The 15,084-nt window shown below is 41.7% G+C and overlaps 1 protein-coding gene across 1 annotated transcript in view; it reads left to right on the forward strand.

Annotated features, from left to right (window-relative positions):
• Window positions 1-15,084, forward strand: part of LOC309669915 (utrophin-like) — a gene marked incomplete at its 3' end in the record, with an annotated part of 108,317 nt that overhangs the window by 49,402 nt on the left and 43,831 nt on the right. Inside the window, exon 2 of the mRNA XM_082480712.1 lies at window positions 10,701-10,762. Within this exon, the coding sequence (XP_082336838.1) occupies window positions 10,701-10,762 (62 nt within the window). The remainder of the gene's footprint in view (window positions 1-10,700; window positions 10,763-15,084) is intronic.

Below are 15,084 nucleotides of genomic sequence, written 5' to 3' on the forward strand. Positions count from 1 at the left end.
TTCATCACAGTCCTCCTAAAAGTTAGTCATTAAATAATAAAAGCACGGGGATTGGCATGTGTACATGTAATCCTTTGCCTAAACAATTGGCTGCTAAAATCCCTTGGCTCAGGTTCTTGACAGGCTTTGAACTTCAGTTTCTCTCCTTTTGACTGCTCTGTTCCTGTATCTTCTCCAGTTTTGGTCACGCTGTTTAGAGTGGTATGTCCTGAAAGAGCTTTCTGTACTGAAGCGGGAGGTCTTCTGTGGGCTCACACTGATGGTGATCAGTGGTTTGTGTGATTATGCCTGTTTTAATGCATTCCAGATATTCATCCTGCAGTTGTCGAACAGAACTTACATGCTTTCAGAGCAGTTAATCAGGGAGGGGGTTCAACTTTGGGGCCTAATTAATAACGAAGCTAGGGAAGGAAACGTGAGTTTAATTAGAGTATAGGATTAGTAGTGCCTTGACCTACTGCTTTGCTGATCAAATGACAAAAGAAAATTCTTATGTTTGCCAGAAGCCATAAGAAGGGACCATTCATAATACTGTATTCCGCTTTCTCTTTCATTCTTGCCTCATTAAGGTGTCACACTAAATACATGAATTGGATAAGACACCTTTATGACTGTGTTTCTTTTTGCATCTAGAGAAAGAACAGTAATTTCTTCATGGACAGAATGCTCAAAGCTTTGCTTAGCATTACATTTTTCTGCACAAAGGTTCCCCCTTCCCCAGTGGTGCAATATTTCTTTTCCTTGGCCAGCAAAGGAATGTGACTGGGAAATTAAATATTCAGTTTATCTCAAGAAAAGGACTTGCCTTTTGCTCAATCTTCCTCTCTAGGGCTGGATGACAGTACAAAGCACTTAATATACTTTGGGTAGGTCATATGAAACTAAAAGCAGGTTAACGTACGGTGATTGCGTAGTGAACTTGCTGGAGTATTTTAGGGATAGAAATGAGAGTATTTGGTGTTGCTTGCTCTAACAAATAGTTTGTTTTTTTTGAATATTCATTTTATTCATTCTTTTTGCTTACTTCTTTATGTTTAGAGCACCACTACACCATATGAATCTTACGGGCTTCCTTTAAACCTTCTACATTTCTGGTTTCTTCTTAGTAATTACAAAGGTTAATAGGTTGAGGTAAATAATTTACAGGCATCAGTGTGACTGATCATTCACAAAATAATGGAATAGCTAATGAAGCTCAGACTTAGCCTGGCTGGAAACAAAAGAAAAAGTTTATGCCTTTTTAAACTTTATCTGCCTGTTTGATTTCCCTATTTGATTTCCGTAAAGACTGGGCTCAACTTTGTTGCCGAGTTCAGTATGCAACAGTTTGAGTTGAGGAATACTTTGTATTTGGGCTTGTTTCCCCTCTGCTTCTGTCTTCCAAGCGTTGCCTGCCCAGGGATTCGTAAGCGTAACAGGACTTGATGAGAGTTTTGGTTGTGAAGAATTGAAATGTGATAGGCTATGGTTATAGGCTGGCCACAGAAGAGTGTAGAAGCCTTCTAGTACATAGTCTGTTAAGTGAAATTGTGTTAGTGAGCAGCTTTCCAGCAAGTGAGTTGGTGAGCTTTAGATGCTGGCAAGTTTGTGAAACAGGAGCTTGCTTCTTTTCTCTTTCATTCCTTTTCTTTACCATAAGCATGTTGCATGTTCTTGGGCATGCTCCCCTCTGCTCAGTGCTGGTGAGGCCACACCTGGAGTGCTTGGGTCAGTTCTGGGCTCCCTAGTACAGGAGAGACATGAACGTACTGGAGTGAGGCCAGTGGAGGGCCACCAAGACGATCAAGGGACTGGAACGTCTCTCCTGTGAGGAAAGGCTTAGAGAGCTGGGACTGTTCAGCGTGGAGAAGAGAAGGATCAGGATCAGGGGGACGTTACCAAAGTTCATAAATACCTGAAGGGAGGGTGAAAAGAGGATAGAGCCAGGCTCTTCTGAGCTGTGCCCAGTGGAAGGGCAAGAGGCAATGGGAACAAACTGAAACAGAGGAAATTCTATTTCTACTTAAAACACTGGCATGCGCAGGTTGCCCACAGAGGTTCTGGAGTCTCCGTCCTTGCAGATGTTCAAAATCTGATTGGACGTGGCCCTAGGCAATCTGCTCTGACTGGGTGTGTTGAACTAAACAAGCTATCTCTGTAGGTGCCTTCTGACCTCAGCCGTGCTTTGCTTTCTGTGAAAATACTTTAATGCAAATTTTACTAAACATCTTTGGAGCACTGCAAAGAGTGGTAGATTTCATATGGGTGGTGAAGCTTGCTTAATACTTGTAAGATGGCTTGAGGCATTCATATGAAGGTGCTAGAAGACTTTTATTAATATTGCAGTGATTATAACAGGAAATTGTAACAGGTATAAACTATACATGTTCATTGTGTTTGAAGTTTTTTTGGGGGTCTAGGAATCTTGTTCCAAGTCACAAAGTGAGTGTTACAGCTTTTGAAAGACACTTCTTTACCAGTCTCTTCTTAATTTCTGAGTTAATTAGCACTGGAAAACTTTTTGTGTGTGTGTGTATTACCTTCCATGATGAAATACAATTGTATGGTGCTGTTTTTCTTGGGTCTTAAGGCTGAATTTCTAAATACCATGAGAGATTTGAGGCGATCAGACCCAGAAAACTAATACCTTGACTTTGCATATCTCAACTGCTGAAGTTGCTATGTTACGAATGTCTTATATACTGGTCTGATAGGAAAGACTTAAATTCCATGGGGTTATAAATTCCATTTGCTTTTAAATAACTCTAGTCAGCATGCTGCTGTCACTGAAATGGAACCTATATGGTCTGTACTTGAGAGTAATTAGTCAACTTGCTTGCAGAAACATTTAAACAGCATTTATGTAATTTTTAAATATGTTAACAGCATACACTTTTTTGAAATCTGTTGATTAATCTATTTTCACAAGGAAAGTAGGATATTCCGATTATGCTTGTCTTTCAGTTTTTTTTTTTTTTCCCTGCAAAACTGGTCCAATTTTGATTAACTAGTGGGAAATTTAATCAAATTTTCATGTCATAAAGCTAATTAAATAGCTACAGGTTGTGTGAAAATCAGTGGCTGGAAGAAGAAGAGGCTTGAACACAGCGCCTCTACTAAAGAAGAAAATAATAAAAAAAAAAAAATAGATGTCTTCACTAGTGGCCAGTCAGCATCTGCATGTGAGGTACAATCTGGTGCACACCCAACAGGCTGTGGCCTGTACCGTGTGTGCTGGGATGGGGTGGGAGCTTGCAGTGAGAGGCCAAGGAATTTGTGGGGAGGAGCTGGCACTGGTGTGGCATACTAATATATAGGAAGCCAAGCATTATTAATCTACTTATTAGGAAATTGGAGCATGTAGTAATATGTAGGAGCCAGGTATTATTAGTTTACACCTCAGGAACTGGCTTCTCTAGGTCAACAGCTTTTCATGAATAGAGGTTTAGAGCAGGAATGATGATGGACTGTGGTGGAAGGAGATCTGGGACAAGTTGGGGAGGAGAGATAGATGGAGGAGCCTGGGAAAAAGATGGGCAGCTCTAAGAAGGGATGGATCAGGAAAGGTTTTAATATTTGGGAGTGAAAAGACAGAGAATAGGGGATGAGGAGTATGTGGGATTGCAGCCTTTGGGTTTTTGGAGAAGGAAGATAGAACAGTCTCTGGATGAACAGAGTTGGGATAAAAGAGACTCTGGAATATGAAAGGGCAGAAGTTCAGTCTTGTGAATAAGAACTTCACAGCGTGCTACTGTCTTTACCCGCCTGTCACAGAGAACAAAGTAATGTTATGTCTTTTGTACCGTGAACATTGTTTCCTGAAGATGTTCAAACAAGGTTGTTTGTGATATCTTCCTGATTTGAAACTCTGCCATAACTAGTAGAGAGAGATACTTGCGTGTATACAGTTTATGGCTTGGCTTCCTTCTCTGCCCGAGCAATATTGCTTACTTGGGCCTGCGCAGGGTCTCTGACATCTGTTGTGTCTCTGCTTCCTTCTGGTATGCAGATGGGCTTTTTGTGGGGTCGGCTCCTGTGTTATGCAGGAGATTACGCTAGATGATCACAATGATCCCTCTGACCTTATATCCCGTGAATCGCCTCCACAATGCAAGTGAGCCTAATAATAGTTCTAATTTGGGCAGAGAAAAAAGAGCAGATGGCTAACACCAACTTGCGGAAAGCAATTCTGTTTTCTTTGTAACAACTTAGAAATGTGAAGACCTGATCTCTGTTTATAACACAACGAGTGGTAATAAATCTAGTTTGTGATTCCTACCTTTTATTTGTGTCTGTAAAGTTACTCTGTCTCTTTAAGTGCCCCCCTGTTTGTGTGCTTAGAAACATCTTAATCACCAGATTTTGAGCAGGAGTTATCCTCCTTTCTCCTCTTCTCTTTCCACGTGCTAGTCATTTTGGGCCCTCAGGGAGATGGTGAGGGCATCTTCCTCTCCCTGTTGTGAAGTTTTTCCGTTGATATCTGCGGGGTTCGTATAATCCAATCCACTCTCTGTCATTGTAGAGGTATTTGCAATACCTTTATTTCAGGGTTGGTTTTTTTTTTTTTCCCCACAGTGCACTTGCAGATAGCTGAAACTCTGCTCTAACCAAAGATATCGGCAGAAACTCTTCCAGCCTCAAACCTTGGTGCGTGATCACTGGCAGTTTGTGAAATATGTGCCCAAACCTATTTGTATCCCACACAGAGGCTTCCCAGGGCTGTCTTGCACTGGGAAATGATGTTGCTTGGTTTGACCAAATGTTAGGGAGCCATTGCAGGCTGCTGGAGTGAAATGCCGGCTTGCTGGGCCCTGGCAACCCTCCAGAGTAGCCCCATGTAGGTGTTGGGACAATTTCCCTCCAATTCTTGGTTTTGTATTGTCATCCTGTGAAAACAGCAGGGTTACTGGCTGACCAGCGTGGGCCGTCAGGCCCCGTGTGTGGTGCTGCAGCATTATTTCTGTCTCCCAAGAGCTTGCTGTTCTCTCTATCTTCCTTTTAAACGTCATTCCAATGCGCTGAGACAGACAGTGTGGCATGTGAGATTGCTTTTGCTGGGAGGTATGGAAACAGCTATTTTAATATTGCTTCAGCTGTGAGGATGCCTTCTTCTAGTTATCAGTTGCTGGGGTATTTTTTTTTTTTTATTGTGAAGTAAATACAATTTAGCTTAGACTCACAGCACGCTTTTGTGAGAACCATGGGGTGATCCTCATTACTCCTCCGTGGTGTCTTGTTTTTGATGGTGTCTGCTGCTGGGAAACACCAGGGAGTGAGGTGCAGGGGGGTTTTTAGTTTGGTTTTTTTTTTTTTTTGTAATGCTTGTATTTCATAGTCTGGGCTATACAGAGAATTTACAATTTGGGCAACTGCCTTTTATGTGGCAGCTGCTATAGGCAGGCATCAGTAGGTTTTTTTGTTAGAGACACTATTAATATAACTGTTTTTGCCCAACTGCTGAAGTTTGTTGGAGAGGGAAGGAGAAGGAATGAAGGAAAACTTAGTGCTGATTGCAGAAGTTAAAATTGCAGTGTGAAGGCGAAAGCTTACAAGTGAATTACTTGTTTCTGGGGCCATTTGTTCTACTGTGGTGTTGCAAGAGAAGAAGGGATCTGCAGAACAATCTTAACTTTTGCTTTCTGTTTCTCTGAAAAGAACCGCAACAGCCTCCTCCCTCAAAAAGCCCAACCCAACCCAAAACCTCAGGGCTGCTGATAAAGATTATTTTGTGTTAATGAAGTCTGGGTCCAGTAGTCCCGATGAGCATCAGAGGTTCTTCTGTGAGCTTGGTGGTCACGAACTTTGGTGGTTTGTGGCTTGCTTGGCTTTTTGCCTCTTGCTCTCGGGGATAAAAACCACACTGGTTTCCATCCTCAAATTTTAGATGCTTATTTTGTGTCTTTTTATATGTGAATTAGTCTGAGTGAGTTTGACAAAAAGATGGTTACTTTCAAAATGCTTTCTCTATCCAGAAAATCCTGCACCCAAGAATGCAGAACTTTCTCCTCTTTTTCATTCACGTTTTCAGGGTTTCAGATGCGTGCTAGTCCTGGGTGGGGAGGTATCTATGACAGATACTTTTGCTTGCCTAAAGGCTTAGGCAAAGAGATGTTGCTAACTTTGTTACATTCCAAATGTCTTCATTGAAACCCACAGGCTAATTCCTTCTTTTATTTCTAAATTCCTTTGCTAAGAACTTAAATGAGAACTTAAACAATGAGGTGGGGAAGGCAAATTTAAGTCTTAAAATGTGAGGCGACTCTTGGTAACTTGTGCTGGAATGGTTGGGCAATTTCTGTACTGTATATGCCAGTCTAGACTGTATGCTTCTCCAGGGCACTTTCATTACAGTGCTGCTCTGCCAGCTGTTTTGGGTGTGATAACTTTTGTCTTTCAGAAACTAAATAACACAGTTCTGTCATCTAAGCATTTAATGCATTTTGGGGAAAGCTGGCTCTCAGTATGAAGCCGAGGTTGAGTAAAGGACAAGCCACAATCTGGTGAGGCTTTTGTTTTTACCTCTATTTTTAGATCATTTAGATTCCTTTTTTGCTCCTGAACGTAATATTCACAAGGTAACAGACTGAACTTGAACTGCGGTTTCAAGGTGCCCCAATAAAATTAAGGGACAATGTTGAGCATAGAGGAGGTATGTAAGGCTGTAAAAGTTGCTGTTGGGGGCAACTGGATGCCAGGACACAGGCTGGGAATCTGATCACAAGAGCCAGTTGTTTTGAGTGTACTCCAGTTGCGTGGACATACATCATGTTGTATAACAGAAACAGGCTTCAGCAAACAAGCATCCGGGATAGGAAGCTTTTCTTCTCTCTGTCATCACAAGAGTTTAATTTTGTATGCGTGTGTGTGTTTAGGTTTCTTTTTATTTCCTCTTAAAGGAACAAACTGTTCTGACACTGGCCATTACAAGTCCATTAAGTGACTGGAGGGCAGGCACAGCCATATTGGCCAAAGGAAAGAGTCGGTAGGTGATGGAGCAGAACTTGGCCCCCAGTCAGTCCTTGGGGGGACTGCAGTGGTGTGAAAGGAAATGCAAATGTTTTTGCGACTCAGTGAATTTGTTTCTCACTGGGCTGTGACTTGCTGACATTTTTAATGTCTTGTGTGAGAAGTTGACTGGCTGGAGTACTGTGTGCTTTGCTGAATGGGAATATTGGGGTTTTTTTGACCGAATGTGGCTAATTTGTTATCCGAATCATAATGTCAGCCTCTGGGGGTTAGCTTTACAGACTCATAGGAATCTAAAGAAAATTAATTTGAGGGATAAAATAACTTGTCACCGTTGTTAACAAAGCACCGGCATTTCAGCTACAAATTTCTTTGCCAGGGATTTATAGCAGAAAGCTTGACACAACCCTAGCTATAATGGCCAATTACAAACATCCTAGCTTCAGAGGCTTTTATAAAGCAAATATGAAAGCAGTGTCATCTATGGGTTTTATAACTGAGCGGGATGTTTTGGGAAGATGGGAGTTGTGGGGGTTCTGATTCCTTGCTTAACTGAAATAGAAAGTTTGCTCTGATACTGAAGAGATAGTAGGGGTATATACTTTCATCTTCTTTCTTTCACTATTAGAGACTAAGTAGTTCCTCTTTATCAAAGTCATGTGTGTTTTGGTCTGTTAGTTGTGGTTTGGTTCTTTTTTTCTCCCCTCCCCCCCCCCCCCCCCCCCCCCCCCCCCCGAAACCCTCTTTTCAAAAAGAGGGGAAAAGGGTCTGGATTTTTAGTAAATGTCACATATGCTACTGCAGTACCCACAGTGGCAGCACTTTCACAACCTGGACCAGGGGAGCAGCTGTAGGTGCAAGGCTTGCTGATGGAGTGCTGGTGGGCTGAAGCCGGTGTAATGCTTAGAAGAGCTGTCACCTGTGAAGGGGCTGAGCCCCCCAAGACTGGGGTGTGTAGAGCTCCCAGTGCACAGGATTTATAAATCCATGACCCTTTTCATAACTGTTGTTATCCTTTTACACAGTCAATACAACTATTTTTGGTCTCTGTTCGTGCTTTGCCTTTCTCATCTTAAGGAGTAAGCACATTAAAAGAACGTGAGACCTCAAACTTTTGTTCTTTTGTTCTCACAGAAGCTTAAGGAAGGAAAAAGGCAGTCCTAGCCTTAGGAAGGCATCCTGGTACATAGGTATGTACTTGGGGTTTTTGGCAGAAAAGCGACAGAGGTTACTGAATGATATTTAAACAGAGAAGGATGTTTAAATCTCAATACATTCAATACAAGTAGTATTTACAATTAACGTAAATGGACAACATTATCAAGAGTTGGATAGAGTCTGGGATTGAGTTTTGTACAAAGCTAGCTTTTTGGTCCAACAGTGGCAGTTAATAATCTACTCTGTTCCTGTCTCCTAAAGAAAAAAACCAACCAACCTTGGAGGGAAAAAATAGAGTAAATATATTCAGTATATTTGGAATTTCAATCCTGACCCTGTCAGTCTCCTTCGAGATGGGTACTTGGCACATTGTATCCTGCTGGTAGATCCTATCTGTCTTTGATGGCAAGGCGCTCTATTTCCCTGAGGGAAGAGAGCAGGGTTAATGAGATCTTTTAGATAATTGTATTCCCCCAGAAAAATACCTTGAATTTCAACGAGCTGTTTTAAGCATGGCCTGCTGTGCATGCACTGTGTAGGCATCTTGAAGCTCTTTCAGAAAAGTTTTTTTCTGCATGGGGCTGTCTTTGATTTCTGGTTGAGCTCGAGGTGCGACTGAGGAGTAGGCTGTGTTGGATCAGCTTTAGATGGCAAAGCGGAGAGGCTCAAAAGGGTGAAACAATGGCTGCTGGCTGCAGTGTTGCAGCAGACATGGACTCTTTGGTGTGCCCTAAGCAGGTTTTTCAGCCATAGCCTAAAAGGATCCCAGGACTTAAGTTTTATTTTTGAAATTGTTCATATAAATTTAAAAGCTTAGCAAGTCTTTTAATTGTCGTGACATCTAATTTCTTACCGCCATAACTTCTTCTCTTGTCTGGACTAAGCTGTAGCCGCTATTCCTTTTTCATGTCTGTTAGGTAAAAAACACCTGGTCGTTTGCTCCATTGCTCCAGTAGCCTGTGTGTAACAGATTTACGGCTAGGTATATTAGACATGAATGGCATTAGTTTCAGATGCATGCTGGGCCAGAAACAAGAAATATTGAGGTCACCTACTAAAGGAATCTTCTGGTAGTAATCTGTGATTTTTTTTTTTATTATTTTATTTTTTAATAAACATCTGGGTTTTGTAGGTAAAACTTCCCTGCACAACAGTCTCAATTACTGCTCTCTGAGTGGTATGATCTTTTAAGTGACGCCTTTTAATCATAATCAGCTATCTCTGCAGATTGCATAATTGTTTTTTTCCTGTTTCATGAAGTGCAACGTTTGAGTTTCGATCCAGTTATTTCTATGGCTTCATCCTAGTGCAGGAACTGGTGGTCTGAACACATGGTGGTGCTCGGAAAAATCGGTGCCAGCTGCCACCGAGAGGTTCTGCAGGAGAGCATCCCAGGTAGCAGTGTGCTGGGGGTGCCTGAAGTGTATCTCAAGGCTGGACTGTCAAGAAGGAGTCTTGAAGGCCTCTTGGAGGTTATGATCTGGGCTGCAGCTGTCAAACTGAGTTTGCCCAATGGAAGGCACTACCTGCCTTGGCTGTTCTCTGCTGCGTGGATTTGGAGGTTAAAGCCTGTCACAGGCTGCATGTGTATCTTTTCTTGGCTGCAGCAAGCAGGCCTGAAAAATCATGGTGGGCCAACTCCCTTTGCCCGGTCTGTTGTCATCAGGTAATTCACTGTCATTTAAGTGCAGATGATGAGGCATAATCTCACCCTTAGCACTGCTTAGTGCAATTTACCCACGAGGTGACCTGTGATATGGGCAGGGCTGTGCTGGCGGTGACTCAGCCTGGTTTAGTGGGACAGATTCTGCAAAATTGCAGGTGACTCCCAATGGCTTCCTTAACGACCTGGGAAGCTATCTTCTCTCTGCACAGACGGATGCCACTGCTTCTCCCTCTGCTTTTGACCTGTAGGTGTTTGCCTGTCTTTCCTCCTTGCCCTGCTGTGTCCTCCTGGCTGTCTCCTGGAACCTAGGTGGTAGTACTTAGGTGCCACACCAGTAGGGGCGTCTGAAGGGAAGGTCTGGTGAGCCCATCCCACAGGTTAGCTGAACTTGACTGTGCCTGATCACACCTGGGTTCCTAACCTAGGTGTGAAACCAGGCTGAGGGTGGGTAAGGATGTGAGTGCTTCAAGGGTTATTCCAGCAGCGTGACTACTGCAGTTCCTGTGCCGCTTACCGAAGGAGACTATTATCTGTATCAGAAGCTTGAATAAGGACCTCAGTAGCTTTTGGAATAATGCATCCAGGCAAAAAGGTGTTGACAAAGTCTGTTGACTAAAAGGCCATGGTTTCATAGGTTGCTCTTCACCAGATGGAAAGCCTGTGAATTTGATGCATCAGTATCCTGCCCAGGAGGTGCTGTGAGGCTGATTCTAATGCAAAGGAGCTGCTGTGGTTGCCAGCAAAGTTGACACATTTGTATGACTCTGCAGGTACCTTAGTCTTGTAGAGGTTTGAACAGCTTTATTGACAAATTAGGCAAAAAATTCTCCCACTGAGTCAGGATAGTGTTTAATACGACCTGTTTTAAGCAATCTAGGATTAAGAAGAATGCATTCTCACTCATTGTTTTCTTCTTATTTTCTCTCTTCAGATGAACACAATGATGTACAGAAAAAGACCTTTACAAAATGGATAAATGCTCGTTTTTCCAAGGTAAAGTTGGGTTGAAAATACTACTTTATTTTATTTGATTCACTCTTTAGAAAAATGTTGGTTAAAGATACTTTGCTCTTACTTTTGGAGAATACTCCTAGTAAAATGTGTCAAAATGTGTAACAAAAACAGATAAAACACGGTAATGTTTGTTCCATTTCCCCATGCACATAAACATTTGATACTACGTGTCTTGTTTAAGAAAATATGAAAGATTCTCTTTGTTAATATATTAAAATACAGTTATTTGCATGATGGTGTCTGTTTGAGTTTTGGTCCTCTTACTCTATACAGTTTATTTTTACATGCAATTTTCTGAGTGCATTACAGCAGATTGTGAACCTTAGTTGCTGTGTTAACTCTGAGTGCTGCTGAGTCAGCTTTACTCATTCAAAATACTCTGCAAACCTCCAGTTAAAGCCACCTGGTGTTGCTACTTGAGTCTTGACTGTGAAATTTTGTATAATTACTTGCTCATTTTGAAATTTCCTTGGCACTCATGCTGTACATTTCTTGTTTTAATTCTCTTTACTGACTTGAAACTTACTGAGGATCTTGTTTTGGGATGAGAAAGGAAATGGTGGTTACTTTGGGATGCTATTTAAAGCCTGCTTTTCAGGCTGTTCTGCTGATAGTGAAAAACAACACTTTGCCCAGGAGCGCAGTGGCTATGGGATGTTTCCCTACTTTACGGTTTGAATGTGTGAAGGAACCTGGGCTATTATTAGAGAAAACTCTCGTGGTTTTTTTTTTTTTTTTTCTAGCCAGTATGGTGCCACAAGTGGGATAAGGACTAGTTTGCACCCTTAATGAAAAGGGGCATGCATGTGAAATCCTGCAAGTAGATATAAATATAGAAGGAAGAACGTGTGTGTTGGGGGTGGGTGGTTTGCTTTTCTTTGTAAGTAAAGCAACGACTGTGCTGTAGCAATGAATGGCTGCCTCTGGAGCACTGCCCTTCTGAAGTTCTTGGTCAGCAGCGTAAGAAATTTTTACCTTCCTTCCTTTCCTGTGCAACAGGAGTACTGGGCAATGCAAGGCTTGCGGCTTTGGTTGATTCACTTGGGCTTAGGTTTGTTTTGGTTGAAAGCCGATAACCTGCACTCTTCATCCAATGCATTCTTGGCTAGTTTGCTCTTTAGAGGAAGAGCGTGTACGCGTAGCTGGTTGTTCGACACTCTGCTTCTGACTGCTGCCGAGAGGAAACACAAAGAAGGTTAGGCAGGGCAGGATCATGTACGGGGTGAAAACGTGGTGAGAAAGGAAGGCCTGTTTGCAGAGACTCACCCTGGCATAAAGGTGGCGTGAACTCAGAAATGACAGTGACACTGAGAATGTGCTGTGTGACTGGTTTGTACGTTATGGATGTTGCATTGAAATAAGTAATATAATTTTCAGTCTTTATACTTCTACAACCATGGATATATTTTTATGAAGTTCCTTTTACTTTTATACTATGTATTCAGACACATCCTGCTTAGCTCCTGTATTTTCCTGCCAAAGGATACAGTCAGATACTCACTGGATTCGAAGTAACTCTGTAACTTCATGGCCCATTAAACTACCCGAAGCTATAAAAGCCACGTTAATGATTAACGAGGCTCGTATAAAAGGAGATACTCTGGACTACTGCTTGTCCGATTCAAACTGGAGCATGGCTACTTTGCCACGACAAGACACAGATTTATGAAGACTGGCATGTTCAGATTGCAAGGAAATTGCTGGTGTTAAGTAGAAATCACCTCATGTAAGAAAGCCTAGTTTCAACTGTGCCTTGAAAATGTAAAGAGACTGATTTCAGTCTTATTGAATTTTTTTCATTTACCAAGTCATTTGGGTTGTTTAAAATTCATTTTCTGTGACCTAGATTGATTCAGCTGCTTAGTAGGATAGAGAGATTTTAGAGGCTGGGTAAATGCAATCTGACTCACACTGCAAAAACCAAAATGGTAACTGAAGAATTTTGTATGAAACCACAAAGTTCACTCCAAAAATTTTACTTGTCCTTCCATGTTAATTATGTTGTAGTTGCCCTTCATTTAAACACATAAATAAAAAGTAAACACACAAATAAATATTTGAGCCTCTATAAACTAGTTCAGCATACAAAAATCCTAAAATTACAATTGCATAATGTATTCAAAATCGCTGAACTTGATTTAAAGAAATTCAATAGGGTTTTATAGAGGATCTAGAAAGAGAGCAATGTTTTTCCCTTCTCTCATCAGAGAAAAGGTAGATGAGTAAAATGCAGTAAGTCTCTCAAGTATGCTGTGAGGTACCCATATCTGCTTTGGACACCTATTCTGAGAGACATAAGTTCTTGCGCTTGTTCACAGTACAGTAACTTGTGTTTGTGTGCTCCTTTGAACTGTGCTAGAACAAAATGCATCTTATTTGCCCATATTTCTGGAAATGAAGGCACAAGCACATTTAAAGTGAATTGAGTCTTCAGGACAATAAATGCACTCGGCCAAGCCTCAGTGCTTGCTGTAGAAATTTTTACCTTCATAGAATCATAGAACGGTTTGGGTTGGAAAGGACCTTGAAGATCATCGCGTTCCAACTCCCCTGCCTTAGGCAGGGACACCTCCCACTAGACCAGGTTGCTCAAGGCCACGTCTAGCCTGGCCTTGAACACCTCCAGGGATGGGGCCTCAACAACCTCTCTGGGCAACCTGTTGCAGCGCCTTACCACCCTCAAAGTGAAAAATTTCTTCCTAATGTTTAATCTAAACCTGCCCTCTTCCAGTTTAAAGCCATTCCCCCTCGTCCTATCGCTACATGCCCTAGTAAAAAGTCCTTCCCCAGCTCTCCTGTAGGCCCCCTTTAGGTACTGGAAGGCCGCAAGAAGACCTCCCCGGAGCCTTCTCTTCTCCAGGCTGAACAGCCCCAACTCTTTCAGCCTCTCCTCATAGGAGAGGTTCTCCAGCCCTCGGATCATCCTCGTGGCTTTCATCTGGACGCGCTCCAGCAGGTCCATGTCCTTATGTTGGGGACTCCAGAGCTGGATGCAGTACTCCAGGTCATTGTGTAGTAAGGCTATTTTGTTAAAATTAAAGGGAATAAAAATTGTTGGATAAAGTCTATTTTACCAAGCTTTAACCATAGGAAAGTTTGCATTCAAATAAATACTGATACAGAGCATTTCAGCATATTGTTCTGTTAAGCCATGCGATGTTTTTCCTTTTTGTATGTTTTTTCATTGCTCTGTGCAGTCTAATTTCAAGATTTAGCTCTTCCCCTGTGGTATAGCCCACCAATTAAGGCATTTAGTTGTATGGATAGTTAACCTATGCTCTTCAAACACTGTAAAATTGTGTTTTCTATCCTTTTTTCTATCCCTTTAGCCCATTCTATCCTTTTGTCGTTAATACTTACCAGTTCATAAATATTAATGGATATATTTTCAGAACATCTTTCTGTAATGCAAGAGTGCTATCTTCTGTGTTTACTGCAAATAAAAGTAAATATCAGAAGTAGCTACTAATTTTCAGTGCCGAATGTGAGACTTTGGTTAGGTTATCCAGAGGATTTGATATTTCTGTAACATCTTCATATAAACCAGAGCTCTTGTTGAGTCTTATGATGGAGCTCAGAGGGTTCATCTCTTCTGCAAACTCTAACAAATAATCTGAAGTATTTAGTTGTTTTTCAAATGGAGCTTGATCAGCATAGAGGGACTTCCAAGAAGATGATGCCTGTGTCAGTAAGGACTCTGGGCTTAATGATTTAGGGAAGTCTCTTAATTTGGCACACAGTGATTACCAGTAAAATTGTGCTTTAAATGATTCTGATCAGTTACAGGGGAACTCTTGACTAAAAGTAGAATTTGAATTCAGGTCCGCAGGATACCTTACTGCTCCATTAACCATATGTTATTTGTTATATGTAGGTAAAAGGGAGTGAACAAAGATTTTGCAATCAACCCTAGTTTTGACTTTTCCAGACTTCTAAATAGTTTCAATCTGTATCTATTTGCATGGCATACCATCAGGCCTGGGACTTTTAGATCCATCGTGCAGACCTCTGACACTTTAGTTGATAATTACACAGCATAGTGACTGGATGCTCACACTCGCAACTCTAGAAGGTTTCTAGAAGACTTGGTAGGCGTGTTGAGGGATTCAGGAGTTTTGTGTTCCACTTTAGACCCTGCAAGTACAGTTTTCTCTGCCCTGTTTTCTTTACTTTCTTTACTCCTACTTTCTGACCCTGTTTTTATTTCCCCCTCACTATTACACCCTCTCGTGTCAGACAGCTTGCCTGCCCAGCAAATCCCGGCAAATCTGGAGGTTTGATCACCCTGCCTGTTTCATTCC

This window comes from Vanellus vanellus (assembly GCF_965231255.1).
Source record: "Vanellus vanellus genome assembly, chromosome: 3".
In the NCBI taxonomy this organism is placed as follows: Eukaryota; Metazoa; Chordata; class Aves; order Charadriiformes; family Charadriidae; genus Vanellus; species Vanellus vanellus.